At 31.7% G+C, this 24,253-nt stretch overlaps 1 protein-coding gene across 1 annotated transcript; it reads right to left on the reverse strand.

Annotated features, from left to right (window-relative positions):
• Positions 1–888: 888 nt before the first annotated feature.
• LOC127698577 (DNA repair protein RAD51 homolog 1) lies at positions 889–20,669 on the reverse strand. Its single transcript, XM_052202091.1, has 10 exons — positions 20,482–20,669; positions 15,156–15,273; positions 14,177–14,314; positions 10,518–10,635; positions 9,782–9,873; positions 7,404–7,498; positions 6,262–6,375; positions 5,719–5,848; positions 4,523–4,647; positions 889–1,680 (listed from the first exon to the last, which is right to left on the reverse strand). Exons 2-10 carry the CDS (start codon positions 15,243–15,245, stop codon positions 1,557–1,559), a joined length of 1,026 nt encoding a protein of 341 aa, XP_052058051.1. The 5' UTR covers positions 15,246–15,273; positions 20,482–20,669; the 3' UTR covers positions 889–1,556.
• Between the last annotated feature and the right edge of the window lie 3,584 nt (positions 20,670–24,253).

Below are 24,253 nucleotides of genomic sequence, written 5' to 3' on the forward strand. Positions count from 1 at the left end.
CTCTTCTTCTGCAAAAGATGAATATATTTTGTCTTTTAAGGTGTAGAAATTTAGAATACATCCCAATGTCTAAGGTGAATTTTTTAAAAGTTGGACGTTTATTTCAGAGTGAATTTCTCATGATCAAAGTACCTCATCTGACTTCATTTCAGATAAAATGTGGCTTTAAAATAGAACGAACCTTTCAGTTGCTGTGTCCAATAATTTCCACGTCAAGTTTTCCTGTAATCATTATGATATACTGTGCCCTTTGTTAGTCTGTGTATTTGCAATAAGTGTAATGATATTGTCTTTTCTTGGACTAACTAATGACCATGATGACAGAATTTTAAGAATGGTAGTATTAGTATTCTTATATAAATAACTTATTACGGATGAAAATGCATTTTCAATTACACATATGTAGTGGTGTTCAAAACCCTTCTTTATCCTGCTGCTGTAAGATGTGATAACTTATTTCCCATGAAAATATTCAGGTATCTGTCAAAGATGAAGAACAGCAAAAATGATACCTTTTCTATACTTTCCAGTATTTTATAACAATATTGCATCTTGCATAATATTTTTCAAATCTTAATAATACAATTTAGACTAGAAGACAAAGAATCTAATTTTGAACATTGTTTGTAATAGAACTTTAACTATATCAGTAGCAGATTGTCTACCTTTGCAGCAAGTGATACCATTTTATTATATCAAATTAAAAATACAGCTAAGCTTTGAAAATCAGAGAGTAATGAAATATGATTATAATTAATAAGAGGAAATGGAGAAGCACATTAATAAGCTAGAAACCAAATAATAAATCAGAACATTATTTGTGTTAGCAATGGAGAAATTTGCTAATAACTATCTAGTTTGTAGTAAATAAAATAAGAGGGAAGATGATTTTCGTTCTTTTCACGTTTATTTAAAACAATTATATATTTTTGTGTATATAAGAACATGTTATAAATTTTTCACAGTAAAGCAATTTAAATGTTTATATTTTAACATATCTAAATGAGTTTTCTATCTAATTTATGTTTCTGTTCATTTAGATTTTTCAAGCAATTGAAATATATACATAGTCTTCAAAATCTTGACCTGCAAAGAGGTAAAATGGAACCCATAAATCCTGGACAAATAGAATGTTTTATACCGTGTATACAACTCTTGTAACATTATGGTTACTAAATACACCCAGACATTTTTTTGGATAAACGGAGGAAAAAAACATTTCAGATATATGGCACAATCAACAGCAATACACATTATCCTTACTCACAATAGTTGGGAACGATTACAAAAGAAAAATTCACAGTCTCTAATGAAAACAATGTCTTATGTATAACAGTTCATTTAAGTAAACATGACAATATTTTCGTACATCTCACTAAATAATTTTACTGATTTGATCAACACATCTCATGGCATGAAAAAATTACATTCAATCTTGTCATGCTGACTAATGTTACAAAACAGCTCTTTTCCAACTAGTTATTAGTGATTACATCACTTCCGCACTGTGATCTAGTTTGGCACAGACTATTTCTTTTTTTTTCCTGTTATGCATCTCAGTCTTTTGCATCTCCAACACCATCAGGATTAATTGCAAACATTGCTTCACCTTCAGGTAAGCAGGGCGAGTCATATATTTTACATATTCTGGTTTCTCCTCTGCCTTTTCTCAAATATAATCTGAAAGTAATAAAACAAAGGCTTATTTTCAAAAAGCATGATGAATTTTCTTTTTCATACTTTTTTAAAATCAGGCATAAGATTCTTCAGCTACTTGAATATTTTAACATATAAATAACTCTTTCTTTAAATTAGTTGTACATGTACCAATCAGGGCCTAATCTAGGATTTTGGAGAGGGAGAAGTGACTTCTCCTTCCATGAGAGAGAAGGGAGAAGTGGTCAATTTCTTGGAGAAGTGAGATTCCATTACCGTTTCGGTTGCATAGTGTTCTCGTGCTTATCACTAAGGAAATTGTTTTATATGCAATTAAAGAACCTTAGTGAGCGCGCTCACATACCCCACGTCCTCACATTGTCATTGGAGAAATAAAATATGTGTAAGAAAAAAAAATTGTATAAGAAAAAAAAATTGAATCATAATTTCCTGTCGATATGCACATCTACATAGTATGTCCTTATTATCTAAAAAGGTTTCATGAAATTCTGTTGTGTGGTATCAGAGGAGTTGCGATGACAAACTGTTGCTAGTACATTGAAGCAAATAAGTTCAAAGGGGCGTAACTCCTAGAAAAAAAATTGAACCGTAATTTCCTGTCGATATGCACATTTACATAGTATGTCCTTATTATCTAAAAGGTTTCATGAAATTCTGTTGTGTGGTATCAGAGGAGTTGCGATGACAAACTGTTGCAGTAGTACATTAAAGTAAATAAGTTCAAAGGGGCATAACTCCTAGAAAAAAATTGAATCGCAATTTCCTGTCGATATGCACAACTACATAGTATGTCCTTATTATCTAAAAAGGTTTCGTGAAATTCTGTTGTGTGGTTTGAGAGGGATTGCGATGACAAGAAACAGGACTGACGGACTGACGGACGGACAGACGGACGGACGGGTCAAAAACATTATACCCTCCGCAACTCGTTGTGTGGGGTATAATAAAAAATATACTTGCAGTTTTTTCATGTTATTGTACAAAATGTCTATATAGAAAGTTCTTAATAAAAAGGTTTAGACAATATAGTTGTTATTTATTTATTGATACCATTTGTACTGTCAACTTGAATTTAAGTTTAAATTAAATTTGTTGCTTGGGACATGAGGGAGTAGCCTAGTAATATTATGATGCATTAAATTCATGTGCATCTGCCTCAATTTATTTTTAAATGTCCAGAAAAATATGACTCCCAGTTTACCTGATAAATTTCACATGACTGGGAATTTAATTTATATCACCACTTGTCATTATTTTGTAAAACATTATTGAATGTCCAGGACATCATGTTACATGTAGTTGTAAATTGAGATTCTCGTTAAAGATTGTAAGCCTATAAATGAAAATATCTGTCAATCACATATTAATTAACCGATAAAGAGCAAATTCGATCATTTTTTTAAAGATATCTTCCCTATCAACGAAATGGTCATGAAAAAAAAAATCCACTGCTGATCACAGCTGGTCGAGTGTTGTACGGTACGTTTGCAATCACATTATCCATCAGCTGTCTTTCTACCTTTTATATTTCAATTTTTATTCAATGAATATAATAAATCTACCTTTTATTCCCACCCTTAACCTACCGAATAGTACAATTGATCGACTCGTAATAAATAAAAATAAAACAAATCAGCTGAGTGATTACGCAATATCCTCACCCGGCGAGATATAGCGATTTTCAAAATTCTTTGGCGACTTAAATCGTCATTTCGCCGGCAAGATTATGGCCTGACCAATGCAAATTGCTAAACAGCATCAAGTTTAAATAAATATTTTGATGTTCTGTTTTTTTTTAAATTCTGTTTAACCATGGCCAAAAAAGCCTGGAATCATTAAGTCATACATTTATAACTAGATCACAACACATATCAGAAATCACCACAACCTATTTTGGCGTGGCGGTGCGCCACCTTAAAATTCCCAGCGCCACGCTTATTTTATTGTCCGACACACTTGAAAATTCAATAGATTGAAGTTAAATTTTAGATATCCCTAATCCAATTATCATGTCAGTTGCAATTAAGAAATCTAATTATTTATTAAATATAATTCCATTACATTATTGTATTGGAAAAGAGGGGAGTTAATTTAATAAAATTTTACATAACAAATATGATTTTATAAACTGCTAATTAGGCTTAATTTTTGACTGAAATGACTGAAATTATGTGACTAAATATTTTTTTATGATTAATGTCTTTACCTTTTTTTACCATGTGGTTTTCCATAAGACAATCTAAATAAAATTTATCAGAAAACTCCTTAAAATAATAAAATTATATGTTGCATACATTATCACATGAAAAGCAATATTATATTTGGATCCCTCACTTTAATATTCCTGCAATCTGGGAAGCCACATCAGGTGTTTCCTCTCCCTGTTTAATATGTTCCTACGTGTGTTGACCACTTATAGGACCATCTACAAAATCTGTGTGAGACCCCCTTTCCAAATTAGCTATATATGACAAATACATGCAAGGCATATAATTCATAATTAATGCACAAAGAATCGATTCAACAACGCAACACAAAATCTCTGATTTGTTGAACTTTCTCCCCCACCCTTGATTTTCATTCTGTGGTGAACCCTGCATATTATGAGACTGATACTGTTTTTTGTATAACTTAATTATATACTGTTGCACGTTTTCAGTGAGTATTATCTGTAGCAAACAAAATATCAGAATGCTTTTTTCTGTTCAACTGGGCATGTAAAAACTTGTAAAATATAAGATTCCAGTTTTAACTATTGGAGGCCTTAGCAAAACTCTTCTATTGGTAATTTAAAAAAAAAGAATGCAATAAGGGTTTAAATATAAGGTCATACTGTAAATCATACCGGGTTGTTGAAGCGTGAGCAATTATATTTCCTCCAATAGGCTTCTTTGGATCTGCTGCAAACATTGCTGCTGCTCCATCAACCTGTGCTACAACTTGATTTGTGATCACCACTGCTACTCCATACTGAAAGAGATATTGAAAAAACAACTTTTGTACTGTCCTGCCAACTTTCTGGAATTTTTCAATGATTGCACTATAAGTATATAGATTGCCATTGATATGAGATACAGGCTCTTACTTTGAATACCTCAATATTGTTTATATTTTCTTGCAACAGGTTAGTTCTAAATTCAAGAGGGACTTTTAATATTGTTCAATACATTGAAATTAAAATTGAGCAGCAGAGACAGTTTGACTCAGGTGAAGCCACGATCTAAAAATCATCAAACAAGAAATGCAAATCTCAGAGATCTCCACATAATGTTAATAAACAGCTGTGAACAATTTCATTGCAATCTAAAGCATTCTGTAAGAAAACTGGTATTACAAAAATGATTTCTGAGTTTTTGATGATCAAAGTTTGATAACTCTGAACCTTATCAATACCAACAAAAGATATGACAACACCACATGATGGTAAAAAAAATAATGTAAACTTGCATTGCATTCCAGAGCATAATGTAGAATTGGTGCTAATAAGTTTTGGAGGAATTAGATTTTTAAGATCAATTTTCACAACTCTGAATCAGAAAATTGTCAAAAAGATATGCAAATCTCCAGATGATGGTATTAGCAAATGTGTAAAATTAAAATACTTTCCATTGCATTATGTAGTAGACAATTCCCAAAAACAACAATTTGATAAGTTTCTGTTTTTTTGACAATTATTAAGTCCATCACTTTATAACAATTATTCCATAAATTGTCAAAAAAAAACCAACAAAAAAATGCATGTCAGTATAGAATTACATTGCATTCTTAAGCAGACTGTAGGTGAAACGGTGCCCAGAAATATTTGTGGATGGACAGATTTACAAAGTGAAAACAAAAGGCTCTCTAATATAGCTTACAGGGTACTAATAATCATGTTATACATGTAGCTTTTTTTCAATATTATCTCCATTTTTACATTTTTTTAAACGGACAGATAATTTTGTGTCAGACATGAATTTGCATACAGTTTGACTGAATGTCAGACATGTTATCTGTCAATTTACTGGTAGATAAATCTTTGTCTACAGCAACTACACTTACCTCGTCAGCTAATCTCAACAACATTCTCAGAAATCTGGCTAAATGCATTTGTCTAGCTGATAATTCTCCTCGACCTGAATAATCTGTTCTGTATAGAGAGGTAGCACTGTCTACTATCAACAAAGCATACCTGTAATTATATATACATATTGGAAATTATCAAATGAATGTGAACAAGATCTACAAGTAAAATTTTAAAACTGTTACCTGCAATTTGTTGATAAAACATTAAATTTGCCTTCTTTAAAGCACAACTGTAGCATGATCAAAATTGAAATGAAATATGACAGTCTATTGGACAATAATAGGCACTGTAACAGTTGTTAAGTACACCATTTTGTTCTTTCATTGAACTGGTCCATCAGGTAAAAATATTGTCCTCAGATAAGTGGAACCATTGAAATTGTTCAGGTAAGCACAGGAAATTTTAAAGTAAACTGTCAACCAATCATACATAGCTTGTGGAAGCCAAGAGAAAAAAGTTTTAGTTTATGCACTGTATTTAAAATTGAGTGTAGCCATGCTTTTTTTTAAAAACCTTACCTAGATTCTGACATCATTGCAGCAGCCTGAACCAACAGCTGGGTTTGATGATCACTGTTGTAGGCTCTGGCATAAGCTACATTGTCTAAAACATCACTTCCAGATAAACCATACCTATAAGTACAATATTTATCTTATTTTATTTCTTGTTTAAAATATCTATTTACTAAATATGCAACAGCATCCATTTAAGGACATACAATACAGTAGCAGGGACAGAAAAAAATGCAGCCAAATCTAACACTTTGTTTTTGCCAAGTTGATAATTATAAATATCCAACTAACTTAATCTAATTGTTTGGATTATTTGAAAGCAAGTGCAAAGAAAAACCTGATTATAAGTTATATGGTTTGCTACTGACCCCATACAGATCCATAGAGGGTTAGTAAAATCCCTAGGGGATGAAGACAAAGGCCCAATCTCCTGTGGATTTTACTCGCCCTCTATGGGTCTCTAGGGGGTCAGTGGTGAACTGTATAACCAATTTATCACACACAGGACTTTTCCTGCTAAGTTATGTATAAAAAGAAGCAATGTGTATAAGTTTAATAGCATTTGGTTGAGGCAGTATAAGTTTAATAACATTTGGTTGAGGCAATCTAAAATTAGAGAATGGAAACCAATTTCGGGACGTACGTACATACAGGCAAGGGTAACACTTAATGCCCCCTCTGGTGCTGGCGAGGGCATAAAAAGTGTAAATCCATTCAAGGGCCTTACAATGTATCTAAAAATCCATGAGAAGAAGAAATCTGATAAATTCTTTACAAGGCATTAAAAAATCATGTTACCAGGGTTGCTGGTATAAATGTTTTAATCATTTCCTTCTAAAAGCAGAAAATAAACGACAAAATAAGAATATGTGTTTACAGGACACCATATTTCACTTAAACTATCACATTTCCATGTTCAGTAAGATGTGAAATCTTGGTCAAAACTCTAATTTAGCACATATTTCAAAAAAATTCTCATGATAACGTTTTAATTTCATGTAAACACAAGTTCACAGAAACAAACATAACCCAAAACTTCAACCTGAAATGGAAACTATTAGATAGGAAGATCAGATAGCATAATTCCCACAACTATTGTAGGTGAAGCATAAAAAGAAGCTTTTTACCTTTAGAGGTTAACACTTTACCTTTCAGCAACAGCTAACAATCTTTCTGGTCTAAAAGTTCCCTCAGAGTCTATGTACAAGGCTTTTCCTTCACCTCCACCCATATCAATAGGAAGCTGCAATGAAAATGAAGCACATATAACAATTTTAGCTTTTCAAAAAAAGCCTTCCTGGCCTAAGCAATTATATATAATTGGTATTGTGTAAGAAATATTTCAAATATTGTATTTCATATTCATTAGATGCATATCAATTGTAAATAGAACTCAAATATCTGATATACATATATAGAGAATGAGATTCAAACAACAATAGAAAATTTCTTAATAAACTTCTCTAATTATCATCTTAAAATAAAGCTTATCATATTTTAACAAGAGTGCACACGCTGAAATGTGTCGCCTTCTTTACTGACCATTGATTTATGTTAAAAGTCTTAAATTTAAAGGTTTTACTACAAGTATCTCATTCTCATAAACTTAACATTTTAAAAGATCCATGACAATGAGGTCAAAGTCAGATAAATCCTGTCAGACATGTACATGTACATCTTACAATCATTCCATACACCAAATATTGTTGACCTATTGCTTATTGTACTTGAAAAACCGACCAAAACACAAAAACTTAACATTGATCAATGAACCATGAAAACGAGGTAAAGGTCAGATGAAACCTACCAGACTGACATGTACCACTTACAATCATTTCATACACAACATATCATTGACCTACTGCTTATAGTATCTGAGAAACGGACCTAATCAAATAACTTTAACCTTGATCACTGATCCATGAAATGAGGTTGAGGTCAGATGAACCCTAGACATTGCAAAGAACCCATATACCAAATATAGTTATCCTATTAGTAATACTCAAAATAAGTTAGAAATTCAAATGACAAAAAGAATATAATCTTTTTTCAAGCAGTTGCTGAACCATGATTGAATGATTGATGATTAACCACTTTCAACACTATTGTGCTATTTCGTGGCGGTCAGTGTTTATTGGTGGAAGAAGCCAGAGTGTTCGGAGAGAACCTCGACCTTCGGTAGGAAAACTGACAATCCTGCCACGTGTGGGATTCGAACTCTGAGTGTTGACAGGCTAGTGATGCAGTAGCTCAACAACTTAAGACCACTCGGCCACTGAGGCCCCACTGAACCATCAAAATGAGGTCAAGGACAATGGATACCTGACAGACAGAAATTTTGTAACATAAAGTATCTGCATACAAGGTATGAAGCATCCAAGTCTTCTACCTTCTGAAATATATAGCTTTATACAAATAGTTTACACCACTGCTGCCGCAGGATAGTAATCCCAGACAATAAAGAACTTTGCCATGAGCGCATGATACATCTGTTGCAGTGGTAACCATTGACACAAAACATGATTAATTTGGCACTATAAAGGCTACCTCAAGTTTAACTAGGTTTGTGGCCTCCATTTTTGAAAGAATAAAATTATATAACCATCTAAAGTGGAAAAATCGAGTTTCCACAATTTTTCAACAAATAAAGTTCCCTAACTCTGCAATGTCATGTCAGAAATTTAAAAAACAAAATGGAACTTATTTCAATAGATATAAACAAGCCATCAAAGTTTCAAGGCATTGTCCCAAAACTGGAAAATCTAACCCTTTTTTATGAATAAAGTCCCAATACTCCAAAACAATAATTCAGAAATGTTTTAAAGTCAAAAGGAAACGTATGTCAATATATATATATATATATTTATAAACAATTCACCAAAGTTTCATGAAAATTGTTCAAAGCATTTTCGAGGTTAAAGTCAGAAAACTGGAAAATCACCAATTTTTTAATGAATAAAATCCAATAACTCGGAAACGCAAAATCTAAAATTTATCAAAATTGAAAGGGAGCTTACGTCAATAGATATAAACAATTCACTAAAGTTTCATGAAAATTGTTCAGAGCATTTTTTAAGTTATAGTCAGAAAACTGGAAAATCACCCATTTTTTGTGAATAATATTCCATATCTCGGAAACATAAAATCTAAAATTTATAAAAACTGAAAGGGAGCTTACCTCAATAGATATAAACAATTCACCAAAGTTTCATGAAAAATGATGAAAGCTTTTTTGAGTTATTGTCTGAAGTGTTGACGGACAGACAGACGGACAACGGTATACCATAATACGTCCCGTAAATGGGCGTATAAAAATAGGAAATTACACCTATATACTAAACTCTTCAGTATTCAAAAAATTCTCTGATGTTCAAAATCACTAGCAAAAAAAACAACTCTGAAGATCATTGAAAAAAGCAAAAAAACAAATGTAAAATGGCTCTCAATATGACTGATTTCATACAGGCATTTATTCATAAAAATTTCAGGCTTATACACCACATAATTTGTCTTAAAACATCCTTACCTGACAGGTAACTGCCAATGTGTGGGTCAGCTGTGTTTTACCTGTTCTAAACTCTCCAAATATTTCTGTAATTGACCCAGTCTCTATGCCACCTAGCAAAAGAAAATAACTTTTTTCCTGTAACATTTGTAAATTTTTAGCACTTTATACATTGTACAATCCATTCTTGATTTGGTTTCAGCTACTTTGAAATTATCATATAGTTTTATCATTTTTAGGATGAAAAAGGTATAAAATATAATTCTCAACTTATTCACATAAAAGCCAGAAAAATATGAATTTCAACCAAAAACAAGAGTGCATAGGCTGAAATGTTTCCCCTACTTAATTAATTTTATATCTTAACTGAGTTTGCTAGTTTTTGAGATAAAGCCTAAAAGGTATACCGTGTTTATCAAGAAAACCATAATTTGACCTAGGAAGCATCAAGAGTGAACAAGCACTTCTCTATAGATCCTTACCATTTCTGCCAGTCACCTTCAGAAAGAGAATGGAGTCTCTTCTCTTCATGGTTCAGAAGTGGTGTGAGCTGACACGTATTACTCTACAGACCGAATATAGCTGGCATAAACCTTTTAACCTAGGAATTGACTAGAACTGAAAAAAGTGTGACTCCTGTCAGAATCGGTAAAATGATTATATATAACAAATACAGATAAAAAGTCACCTTTTTCTCAGAGTAAGCTGGAGTTATATCAATGCAAAAACTTGTATGATATTATAATTGTTAATTTACCTTGCAATAGTTTATCCAATTCTTTAGAACCAGTTGTGATTTGAATAATTTCTGATCTTTTCTGATGAAATTCTGTTGCTGTTGTAAAACCCATAGGTACCAGTTTAGCAGCCTCTGCCTGAAAAAAGTTCATTTCCATCAGTTGTAACTGTTATTTTGTGATTTGTATTATAGCCAATAGAAAATATTCATATAACATAATCAGAACAAAATAAAGTTAATGCATTTGGTAGACTCATTAATACAGCTGGAAACCAATAATAGGAATTTGCTCACTATTCTTTCTATTTGTCCTGAAGGAATTTGAAAATTATAGTTAACGGGGGTTTGGAATCATTTTTGTTGTTGTGACCACGTGCAAGTGAAATTGTAAATTTTACTTGTCCGGAAGAAAAGTTACTTGCCCTGATTTCTTAATGAATTTTGGAATGAAGATGTATTTTACTGGTTACAAACGTGTATATTTCTAAAACCGTTTTGAAACACAATGAAAATGGTATTCATGGTCTTTGTTTGTATGTTAGAATGATAAAAAGATATGAAGAGTATACATCAATGAGATGGAAACCAACCAAAAAACAACTTTAAAGTAAAAAATCTAGAGGCCAATTTTGCAATGCTTTTCGCTGCTAGCTTACATGAATCTTGGAGATTATATCATAACTTACATTTTCTTCAATGTGAGCCTGTGCAAAGTTTTCAAAGTTAATGAAGAGATGAAACCAAATAATTGATAAATTATTGAATTTGAGATTTTTTTTTATAACTAAGAGAAAGCAAAACATTAAAGAACTTTAAAATCCTCTGTTCCGTTTATTTTCATAATATTTCATAATCCTTTGCTGCTTCTGATTTCCGTTTTTTGTCAAAACCAAGTTCTTGGCTAAACAATTTTATTTTTTATGAGGTGCCTCTTCCCCGTTGGTCAACTTCAGAGAGATGACCTATCTAAAGATGCTTATCCAAATTGACTGGTCATTTAGTTTTCATTCTTGAGAAATCAGAGCTCGAAATTAATAATGACCATTTCCGGTGTATCGGTGCTGTAACTGGATTGACGATCCCGTATGATATCAAGGGGAAAAAAAATTGCAGAATATTAAAGGAACCCGAGTCTGCATATTCATTTTTTGTTGTTTGATAATAGATCTTTCCTTTTCTTGATCACTGATGTTGTTTTACTTAAACACATGTAGCTTACGTCTTGTTATTTGATATTTTTTCTACTTTGATGAATAAATGTTGAGGACTTTTCTATATGAGTATATAAATCAACATTGTCAAGCAACTTTTTTTTACTTGTACACGGGCAACAAAGACGCAAAAAATTGAGTGCCCAGTCGGTCAAATGTACGAGTCAGCAAGTCACCCATAGCATTTCCACACCCCTTGTTAACCTCTAAGATACCGAAATTTCAAGGGCGCGTAACTCTATTTTAGAGTGAACTATTATGACCTGAAGCAATCGGTCATAAATCATTACATGCAATCATGCACAGTATTAATATACATGATAAAGAATAAAAATATATATATGAAATAAATTCATTTTAAACACAAAAAGCATTTATATCACAGTCAATTAAATAAGTCAAAATGTATATATAGTTCAAGAAAAATCCTCATGTTCTTCTGGGCCTTCCAATGCTGAACAGCTTCAGAAATATTTATTTCTTTACTCTCTGTTCCTTCTAGATATAGTAACAAGACAGTTTGTAATTTTGTTGGACAGCCTGTTCCTCAGTCTTTATCCTCTTTAGGGTTGAAAACATCATCTGCCTTTCACTTAACCCATTTCTTCTTTGCAAAGATCATGTTGATTCAGCATTAAAATTGATTATGTTTAAGATGTTTGGTATACAACTTTTTAAAACCAAAAAATTGTAATGAACCAGCTGACCAGTGTCCGTAGTTTGACATTACGCTTCCGTGTGTATAATTGTCAAAACGTTTTTTTGGCAGGTAGATATAAACGAAACTTGACAAATTTGTTAAAACCAGTGAAATTCTTTACTAGTGGCATTATACAAATGCTGCAGCGATTCGGTATATATATTTTCCCGATGGACGAATTTACGATCGATGTTTAAAAAATATTTCATTTCTGAAACGTGACAGTTGACAGACGAATTTTGCTTGCAAGCAACAATTTTTCATTTTCTAATAAAATAAACCACTCCTCGTTATCTTTAATAAAAGTTTATTTTACTTTTTTGATGTACAAATACTCTCAATCATAAATTTCATCGTAAATTTCTTTAGTAATGTGTATTCAAATTTATCACGTGTATTCATCATGTTCATTGGTCGTGTTTAAATAGATTCTTCTTCTCGACCAATGAAAAAATTTGTTACTTAAATGGCCAAGTATCGCAGACAGACGATGCGTAAATACAATGTATTTGCGATCTATTTCTTCAATTTTTGCGCTGAAGTTTTTAAAAACTTTTATTTTCAACTAAAAACATCTATCTTCTTCATGATCATTTACGCTGTAACCTGATTACATGGTCTGAAAAGGCTGGAACAGGTAAATCAGAGTCTTTTGCTAGCTATCAGTTATTGCGCAACATTGACCGACCTCTCAGCGGTAATCAGCAACTTGACAATTTTAACCAACATTCATAATTAAAATGTGAAAATTAACACGCTGCGGGATCAGGTATTAAGGGACAGCCGCCAATTAAGGCGCTGCGGGATCAACGAAAATATTTTGAAGGCGCTGCGGGACCGCAGCGTCATATCGGCCTGGGGAGAACACTGGTGATCAATACCTTTTAACTTGAAGAAACTTCAGAACTATGTGTATTAAGTTCATTTTAAAAAGTGGTAAAACTAACACATAATAGTATCAATTTTACCATACTATGTGTGCATTTCCACAATGTTTTTTAAGACCTGTACTAAAGGGATTGATAATTTTTATGAAACTGAATCACCCAGTCTCAGTCTCAGTGATTCAGCTAGACTTCAGAACAAAAGGTTTATTTTCATTTTGATAAATATATTTTCTTATAAAAAATTCAATTATAACTCACTGCTAGTGATAGTGTCATATTCTTATCTTACAGTATAATATAGACAAAGCATTAGAAAAATCTACATAATATTTAATTACTTTTTAAAATTAATTGAATACTTTATGTTTTGAATTTTCTCCAGGTCAAAAGGTATCACTTCCTGATTCAACACAAACAAGCATAGTTGTTTTCTTAATATAAAAATAAGAAGATGTGGTATGATTTCCAATGAGACAACTTTCCACTAGAGACTACATGACATAGAAGTTAACAACTAAAGTTCACTGTACAGTGTACGGCTTCAACAATGAGAAAAACCCTTACTGCACGATAGGCTATAAAAGGCCCCGAAATGACAAATCCACTGAATTACAGGCTCCTGACTTCTTAAGCTTGCTATCTAATAACCATAGTCAAAAACAAAACTGACTTCAAATAAAGGAATAATAAAACATGATGGATGGCTGAGCTCTTTTGGACTGAACACAATTTTGCCCCAAAATGACTAGACTATATTATGTTTTTTATCAACAAAATGTTTCCATAAATTTAACATAATTTGTAAGGATTGATGTTGTGTTGCAATTTCAGAGACCAAACAATAACTCTCTTCAAATATTTAATCTAGTAAAAACCCACCAATATCTTATCAGCTTTTGCTTCACTGATTCCTTTGATAGCTAAGAGACTCTTTTTTGGTGCATATGCCACAGCCTCTACTGTGAAGTAACCAGCTTCTTCTAGTTTCTTTATATCTGATGCACCAATACCATTTGCCTGTTTATAAAATACAAATATATATACACATCCAAACTGAGGTTACATATTGAATCAATAGATTGGTATTACTTTTTACTTGATGTCTGTTCATTGAAATTTCATGGATGAATAAAGAAAAACATCTGTAAATAGATGCATCCATACACGTTACATTTATTGTACAATTTGCAAAAGTGATGGCAATGACTCACACTGGTTGTTTTAGGGCAGTCAGGTGGGCTAAAATTGTATCAATTGGTAGTTGAATCCTTGGTTTCATTTTAAATGTATTCATCATATGTAGATATGAGACATGCATGAAAATAGGTAAACCATGAAATTAATTACAGAAATTCATATTAGTATAAAGTCATTACAAAAGTGTCATACAACTCATAAAAAAGTCATATATACATAAAGCACAGATGCACTTCTTGAGTAAAATTCTGCCAAGTCACTGCTTTCAATAGCTTAAAAATTACAAAATATCCATTCAATTATAAAATTAATGTGTTTAAGACAGAAAGACAGTCTGCAAAAACTGCAAGACCTGGGTTTGAGATTAATAATTCAAAAATACTCGAACTAAAAATTTTATATTCACAGCATGCATATACAATTAATTCTTAATATTTTTCGTAGAATGTTGAATTATGTACTATCATCAGAAACTTTAAAGCAATAATACAAAAAGTATAAATTTTGAATGTGGCAGATGTTGTTCTTATTTTTTTAAGTTCTGTATAAAAAAAAAATCTGTAATCAGGGTACTTGTACACTGCATAGGTTAAAATGTGTTGCCTTACTTGCCCAAATTTTAACCTTCACAAATATGATTATTTTACAAAAAGCTACAAACCTCTAATTGCTTTAAAGGTAATGGTCCAAATGTTTCTTCAGTTTCTTCTGCTTGCGCTGAAGCTTGTTGACGAGATTGTTGCATTGCCATTTTGAAGGTATAGACTGATTAAAAAATCCTGTTCAAAAGACAAAGATATTACATATGTATATACATGTAATCTTTTGTTTAGTAATGAGCAGAAATAATATAGCAATATTGAATTTTAATTGAATTATAAGTCAATTTTCCTAAACAAAGAAAAAAAATATAAACAAAGCCTCATCATAATAAACAGTTGAAAATCTAGTGGCCAAAAACGTCTACCGTTACCTTACAAACATGGATAAAGGAATCCTTTAATGTTCATCACAAAGACTTTACTGATTATAAATTCAAAAGAACCCATTCTAGTATATAATAATGAATAAAATTGATATAACAAAAGAACAAAGTTCCCATGTAGTACCCTGCTGATGCACATATTTTATCTGTCTAAGGGCAATGACTCTCAAATTAAGGTAATATATTTTTTGGAATTCTTTTAATTTTTCAACATTTTGAAGGCATGTGGGCATTACATGTAGATTGCTTACAATACAATTTTCGTTGCTCTTTGCTAATTATGGGATCTTCTAAGATCTTGATGATATAAACCTTTGAGTAAACCAGGAGTAATACTGCTTAGATAGATAATAATGTCGATAATTATTATACAAGGAACTTGCATACAAGACAAGACACACAAATCAAATTCCTGAGATTAAATTGTACTTTTATTAAGTCAAGATGACAAAAATCTCATTTATAGTCTTAATTATCAACAGTCAAGGGTATAATTTAAGTCATTCTGAGAAAATAACATCCATGTGTTATTACGGATATTTTCATGAGTTGTCTACTCTTTATTTCTAAAATGTTCTTAATCTATAGTAACATATGTTTGTTTATATTTGTTAAAACAAATCTTTGATATTTTACTTTTAATTGGGAACCTGGGAATTCTTGAAAGTTTGCACAGAAACTTAATAAATAGACTGGATAACTCATTTTCCAATTAAATCAAATCATTTTGATCAAACATGGTAAGTCAATGTTTAGTATGCATATAGACAATCATAATATCAATAGAACTTGTATACATTTTAACAAAACAAAGGATGTATACTGCCCCTTTGAAACATGTAACCCCAGTTTTTGGATTTTTTAGTCTACAATAACAAATGTATGTTATTTTTCTCTAATAACCTATCTACATGTAAGTTAAACCCTTGACTGATCAATAAAAGCAGTATTACACCATATCTCTGGTAATATCTCTCTGGTCTCGGGTCTACATTGAGTTTTGGGGATATCGCAGGAAATTGTTGTACTCCAAAATAGGCTCATATTAAACTAAATAAGACATCACATGACTTTGGCGACGTAGCAAGCCGCCATTTTGTGTCATTTTGTCCCATATAAAATGCATAGGTTCTTCAATAAAGTTCGATTTTCTCATTAATCTGACCCGTTTTCTAACTTTTGCAACTATATCCTTGGTATTCGAACATATTAATTCTACCTAAAAATGTTGGTTCTGACAGTTTAAGTTTTTATTAAATTACGTCCCTGGAGATTCGTAAAAATTATGCTTTTTCTCGTCATTTCCCTGTTGACTCAATGATAAATCTTACGACCCAATGTCAACTTGTACATCAAAATCACAAATTCGGTATATAAAAGTTATACTTTGAGAATATTAAAACATATATCTGGCAAAATATTCTACTTAAAACAGTTTAAAACGAGGGCAAATTACGTCCCACATCGATTTTTTAAAAAGTTATTTTTTTCTGGATTTTTCAAAATGGAGGATGGGTTTGGAAGTGTCGCATGTATTCTTAAATTTTTAACGTCTCGTATTTTTGATACAAAATTTGTGCTGTTTCTGTTATTTTCTTCGTTGATATTCTGGTATGTTTGATTTCTAATTTTCTTGATAAAAAATAAATTATTTCAAGTGTGAAGTAAAAAAAAATAGTTGCCACTAAAATTTTTTAAGAATTTTTTTTTAAAGATTTTTTCCCTTTTTTCTGTATAATTTATTAAAACATATATCTGGCAAAATATTCTACTTAAAACAGTTTAAAACGAGGGCAAATTACGTCCCACATCGATTTTTTAAAAAGTTATTTTTTTCTGGATTTTTCAAAATGGAGGATGGGTTTGGAAGTGTCGCATGTATTCTGTTATTTTCTTCGTTGATATTCTGGTATGTTTGATTTCTAATTTTCTTGATAAAAAATAAATTATTTCAAGTGTGAAGTAAAAAAAAATAGTTGCCACTGAAATTTTTTAAGAATTTTTTTTTAAAGATTTTTTCCCTTTTTTCTGTATAATTTATTAAAACATATATCTGGCAAAATATTCTACTTAAAACAGTTTAAAACGAGGGCAAATTACGTCCCACATCGATTTTTTAAAAAGTTATTTTTTTCTGGATTTTTCAAAATGGAGGATGGGTTTGGAAGTGTCGCATGTATTCTTAAATTTTTAACGTCTCGTATTTTTGATACAAAATTTGTGCTGTTTCTGTTATTTTCTTCGTTGATATTCTGGTATGTTTGATTTCTAATTTTCTTGATAAAAAATAAATTATTTCAAGTGTGAAGTAAAAAAAAATAGTTGCCACTGAAATTTTTTAAGAATTTTTTTTAAAGATTTTTTCCCTTTTTTCTGTATAATTTATATATATAGAAAAATAATGTATTCTTTTTAGAAAAAAAACCTTTTCGTCTTGAGAGAAAAAAACAATAGATAAATGCTCTGTACCTATTAAAGTTAATTAATGCCCCTTTAAAGTTTCTATGACCAATATACGAAATTGTCAGGTAATGTAAAGGAATTGTGTCAAACCAAAAGCCATCAGGTGACATCAACATCCAGTGTTCTCCTCAGAAATTTTTGAACCTATTGTGACGCGAAACAATCCTTCAGAAATACAATATGAATTTAAAAGCTTTACGACAGGCTAGGAGTTTAATTATGTATACTATCTGTAAATTAACGACAGGCTAGGAGTTTAATTATGTATACAATCTATAAATTATTATGAAATAAAATATAATCAATTTACACTCATCACAGTCCATTCATAAGAGTGAAAATTTAATTCAAGGAGTCCAAACTTAGTAATTTTAAGAGAATATTCTCCTGTTCTTTGAGCCTTCCAGTGCTGAATAGCATTAGATATTTCCATGTCTGGTGCATCAGCTCCTTCTAAAGATATTGTATTATCTAATTATTAAGCAGTTTGTGCTTTTTGGAATACAACTTTTTTTAAACAAAAGAATTGAAAAACAGGTGTTTGACATTTCGAGATCGTTTCCATGTGTATTTGGCACATTCTTTTCTTTGGCAAGTGGAAACCTGACAAATTTTTCAAAGTTAAGTCCAACAAAATATTTACTAGTGACATTATGCATATGCTTCTAAGTTTCCATTCCCAACTATTGACATCGAGTTGTTAATTGTCATAGTTTTCCGGTGCAAGGACCAAAAACTGACATAACTTATTTATTTTTTTGAACATAATTAAAGACAAATTTTATTTTGTATGCACAAAATGTCTCATTCTGACCCTACATGTAACTATTGATTCACATTTTTAATTTATCATAAATATTAGTTTACGTTGAAGTTTTTTTTACGTAAAACGACTTCCAATCATAAATATTTGTAGTTGTGTATTGCAAAGCTACCAAGTGTTTTCATCATGTTCATTGGATGTATTAAAATAGATTTCATTATTGACCGATGAGAAAATTCAATATTTAAATCAGGAAAGCCATGCGTAAAAACGTTTCATATTTGTTTTTCGATCTTTTCCCGTAATTCCAACCCTGAAACACTGAAAAAAGTATCCAAGAAAAATAATTATCTATTCGATGATATTAATCTATGCAATTATGTGATCTGATAAGGCAAATACAGGCAAAGGATCGACTGGGGTCGATCAATAATTGCGTAATTTGGTTTAATATTGATTATCTTCTCAGCTGCTCAGCGGCGATCTTAAACTTTACAAAAGCTATCAACAGTTTATAATTAAATATGAAAATTAACACGCTGCAGGATTACCTTTTAAGGCACTGCTTGCCAATGTTAGTGCTGCAGGGACAACAAAAATATTTGGAAGGCGCGGTCCCCATCGGCCGGGGGAGAACACTGACATCCTGTGTACACATGTATTTCTAGAGTTTAGTTTTAGTGATATACACAAAGTGTTCTCCTCAGAAATTTCTTATATCATCTTGATAAACAGGAAATTATGAAATACCATCTTGTTTCTAGAAATTATACCATCACATCCATAACACTATTTATAAGAAAATAATTTCAGATAGCATCAGATTCTAGCAATATAGCATCACATTACTATGATGCTAAAAGGCCCTGGCGAGAGCACTGTACACAAGTTTTCTAAAATGTACAAATATATAATTCTCTTTCCCATGTACTCTATCGAAGAAATGTATATCATAGAGGACTTTAAGAAAATGTGAACATTATGAAAAATTCTTTGATAAGTTGATTTTAATATTTTTTATGTTGCACAATAATTGTTTAAAAAAAAATACTCTAATTCAAATTTTATATTGAATAATTTTATTTTTTTCTTGCATAGAAAACAAGGAGTTTGACGACTATGTACTTGATAGAAAATTAAACGAGACTTCATTGCATCTGATTTTTGTCATTTATTCTTTTAATTCAATGTTTTAAGCAAAATCCAGGCATTAAAAAAAAATCAATATTGAAATATTAACTTGTGTACAAAAATATGTCATTGCATACATTTCAACATTGTATACCAGCCATTATTTATCGACGGAGTTATCGGTCCTGAATAGAACTGATATATTTTGGTATGGTAATTTAATCTTTATTACATTTTTTGGGGGTGGGGGACATGCTGGATACGCCCCATCTCAATCTCTGCCTGCACTAGATGATATTTTCATCATGGTGTGTTCATATTACTTGTTTAACTCTTACATGACCATGTGCTGTTTGTTCTTGTTTCAATGTTTGTATTTCTCGAGGAGCTATTAAATGTTGGGGTTGATGACAGTGTCAGTGATGTGGTTTGTTGTACCTTATATGTGTTGTACTGACCAATATTTTGATAATTCTTGCTATTCTTTCTTTTTCCATAACTGAGAGATGGTTACCCATTTGCCATTTTGGGAACTACAAATGTATGCCCAAAATTTGTGTGTTGTGTCTACCCAATCTGAAGATTAATAACTGATTATATCGTGATACATGTAACTGATAAAATTGATATGCACAGAAAACTTACACTAAATGCAACACGTTTCGGCTTGTCTAACTAATCTTTAAATTCAAGAGTAATCTTTAATAAGAGCTCGCAGTTTTAATTCTCTGTGTTTTGGTTAACCTATCAAGTCATTTGTCAAAGTTTTCCACCCTATGTTTACAAATCCAAAATCAGACGTCCCGCCACAATAATACGTCATTTCCTCTTTCTTCATAACTAATTACCCAAATTACGGTATAGACCAAAACGGCTGATAAGTTTATCTCCCTTGGTCTATATTTACTAAAAGCAGAGACATATAATACAATTGTATTATATGTCTCTGCTAAAAGGTATTGTTTGCAAATGTTAATCAGAATGTCATTTAATTAATACTTGATCCCTTTTCATTAATATATGAATAGATGCACGTGTTTTTATCTTAAACGGCAGTAAAGCTATTTTACAAATTCAGAAAACTGTATGATTGATTAAAAATGCTTTACAACATGCAAGGGGAGCTCAATTTGTTTCAGAACTATTTTGTTAGCAATACATTAGTTGACCCTATTTTTTCTTTCTATTTCATGGAAGCCTTAATGACCGTACACATAATACAATCATTTATCATATACATATTTTGTATATAAACAAGAGGCTCTAAAGAGCCTGTGTCGCTCACCTTGGTATATATGCATATCAAACAAAGGACACTATCTGGACAACATTGTAGACGAGAATAGACTTCATGACAAAAATCACTATTTTGTTTATCTTGTATTACTGATTTTTTAGTCTGTTTAGTTTCTCTCTATATCTTCTTTAGTTTTTGCTCAAAACACAAAAGAGGGTAAAAAAATCCTCATTTAAGGGCAATCACTCCTATGAAGAGTGACAGTCTACTAACTATATCGGCAAAATTTGACTTTTAAATAGATCTTGCCTTGCTGCTCATTTTTGTGATTTAAAGTGTCTATTTATCTATTATAATTTAAATCATATATAAGGCATAACTGAAAAAAATGTTTCTCTCTAAATATCATAGTTTCATGATAATAGGCAAAAATGAAAAAAATGGTAAAATTTTTCATTTATGGGCAATAACTCCTATAAGAATTTTTCTAACAGTTTTGACGTGTATGGACAATCGGTAGAGCTCATTATTCTGAACATTTTTGCTCCTTTCAGATTTTCTCTATTTATAATTGTTCAAAAAATAATAGACAAAACTTGCATTTTACACCAATGTTCTATTTTTAGCCATATCGGCCATGTTGGTTAGAAGGCGGGGTCATCGGACACATTTTTTAAAACTATATACCCTAATGATGATTGTGGCCAAGTTTGGTTAAATTTGTGTCAGTAGTTTCAGAGGAGAAGGTTTTTGTAAAAGATTATAAAAATTTGCAAAAAATTGTTAAAAATTTATTATAAAGGGCAATAACTCCTTAAGGGATCAATTGACCATTTTGTTCATTTGACTTATTTGTAGATCTTACTTTGCTCAACATTATTGCTGTTTACAGTTTATCTCTATCTATAATAATATTCAAGATAATAACCAAAAACTGAAAAATTTCCTTAAAATTACCGATTCAGGGGCAGCAACCTAACTACGGGTTCTCTGATTTGTCTGAAAATTTCAGGGCAGATAGATCTTAACCTGAGTGATGAACATTTTTACCGCGTGTCAGATTTGCTCTAAATGCTTTAGTTTCAGAGATATAAGCCAAAATCTGCATTTTACCACTGTGTTCTATTTTTAGCCGTGTCGGCCATGTTGGTTGGTAGGCAGGGTCATCGGACACATTTTTAAAACAAGATACCCTATTGATGATTGCGGCCAAGTTTGGTTAAATTTGTCTGAGTAGTTTCAGAGGAGAAGATTTTTGTAAAAGACTACAAAAAATTACGAAAAATTGTTAAAAATTGACTACAAAGGGCAATTACTCCTTAAGGGGTCAATTGACCATTTTTGTCATGTTGACCTTTTAGTAGATCTTATTTTGCTGTACATTGTTGCTGTTTTCAGTTTATCACTATCTAATATTATAATAACCAAAAACTGCAAAATTTTCTTAAAATTACCGATTCAGGGGCAGCAAGCCAACAACGGGTTGTCTGATTTGTCTAAAAATTTCAGGGCAGATAGATCTTGACCTGGTGAACAATTTTACCCCTGTCAGATTTGTTCTAAATGATTTGGTTTTAGAGATATAAGCCAAAATCTACATTTTACCCCTATGTTCTATGTTTAACCATGGCGGCCATCTTGGTTGGCGGGTTATCGGACACATTTTTTAAACTAGATACCCCAATGATGATTGTGGCCAAGTTTGGTTAAATGTGGCCCAGTAGTTTCAGAAGAGAAGATTTTTGTAAAAGTTAACGACGGACGACGGACGCCAAGTGATGAGAAAAGCGCACTTGGCCCATTGGGCCAGGTGAGCTAAAACTACTTTATTTATGGGCTGTAAAGAGTATACTAGTCAATATATTATGTCCCAGATGAGGGGAAAGGGGGAAGGGCTAATCTAGTTTCATAAAAGAATGTAAAATTTCTACTTTATTACATAGCCGGCAAGAAGAAAGTAGAGGTGGTATGTTTGCCAATGAGACAACTATATTTACAGAACAGTTCAAATAGCGTGAATTTAAACAATTATATGTCACCATATATATGGCCTTTAACAATGAGCATAACCCATACCGTTTTAGTGGATTAAACGTTACATGTATAAATATAATTACACGATTCTTAAGTGCCATCTTCTGTGGTGTCTCTTCCAGCTAAGAAACCAACCGAATGAAACATTTTATAACTTGAACTTTGATAGTTTAGACTAGAAGATAATCATATTTGTATGACTCTTAAAGGCATCTTCTCCCAGTGTCTGCTCCTGCTAAACAATAAACTCAACCAAACGGTTGCTTCCTCTGCTTCATGCTGCAACACATCATACTCACCTATACAGAGAACTTAACATTGTCCTTAAGCTTTTTTCGTTTTATGTCGGTTATAGTGGTGAATATTTCAACTTTGTTATGCATTGTTGATATATATTGACAAAACTGTAATTGTATTGTAATGCATACTGACGGAATAATCTAAATAACCGTAAAGCAAGTGCGAACACACCAGATATTAAAACAGTAAATCGGATTTTCTGTTTTGAATTGTGCCACATTTTGCCATGCCTGAGCCTGTTATAGCTTCCTACTATTTGATATGGGTTTTGCACATTGTTGAAGGCAATACGGTGACCTATAGTTGTTTACGTCCTCGTATATCCTCTACCCTTTGGGTTCTGTTGGATACATGTCTCATTTCAATATTGACAATCACACTATACATCCTTACTTCTATAATACTTATAAAATGATATAGATTTACCTACAACGCTTATGTATTTTAAAAGAACCGATTGATTGTAAAACTTAGAGTTATATATTTTTTGTACTTCATCTGTTGATTTCCAGTACAAAGGTTCCTCTTCACCAGACTCATACTCTATTTGTTATACTATTATTATTTCCGTGACTTTCGGGTATTGTTATAACATAAAATGTCCAAGGATTGTGTGCGGTCGTTAACACTACATGATCACATGGAAGGAGACGGGATCATCAAATGAGCCCAAATCGACCAACTATTTCACATTGCAACCACGAAAACTTACACGAGGTCATTCATGTCAAGCGCTGCATGTTAAGAACCGGGAATCAAGGATTTTGTTTTAATAGTTATTTCCCGGCCTCATGTTCTAATCCACTTACGCAACACTATTGTGTAGAAACTAACTTAACACAACTA

Source organism: Mytilus californianus, unplaced genomic scaffold (assembly GCF_021869535.1).
Source record: "Mytilus californianus isolate M0D057914Y unplaced genomic scaffold, xbMytCali1.0.p SCAF_4, whole genome shotgun sequence".
NCBI classification, from domain to species: domain Eukaryota; kingdom Metazoa; phylum Mollusca; class Bivalvia; order Mytilida; family Mytilidae; genus Mytilus; species Mytilus californianus.

Excerpts from the sequence above, each read along its gene's own strand:
- LOC127698577 (XM_052202091.1), bottom strand. The coding sequence starts at position 15,245 with ATGGCAATGCAACAATCTCGTCAACAAGCTTCAGCGCAAGCAGAAGAA. Across the intron at positions 7,499-9,781 it reads CATTGGCAGTTACCTGTCAG|CTTCCTATTGATATGGGTGG; the intron begins GTAAGGATGTTT and ends TTTTCATTGCAG. Across the intron at positions 6,376-7,403 it reads TTGTTAGCTGTTGCTGAAAG|GTATGGTTTATCTGGAAGTG; the intron begins GTAAAGTGTTAA and ends TTGTACTTATAG.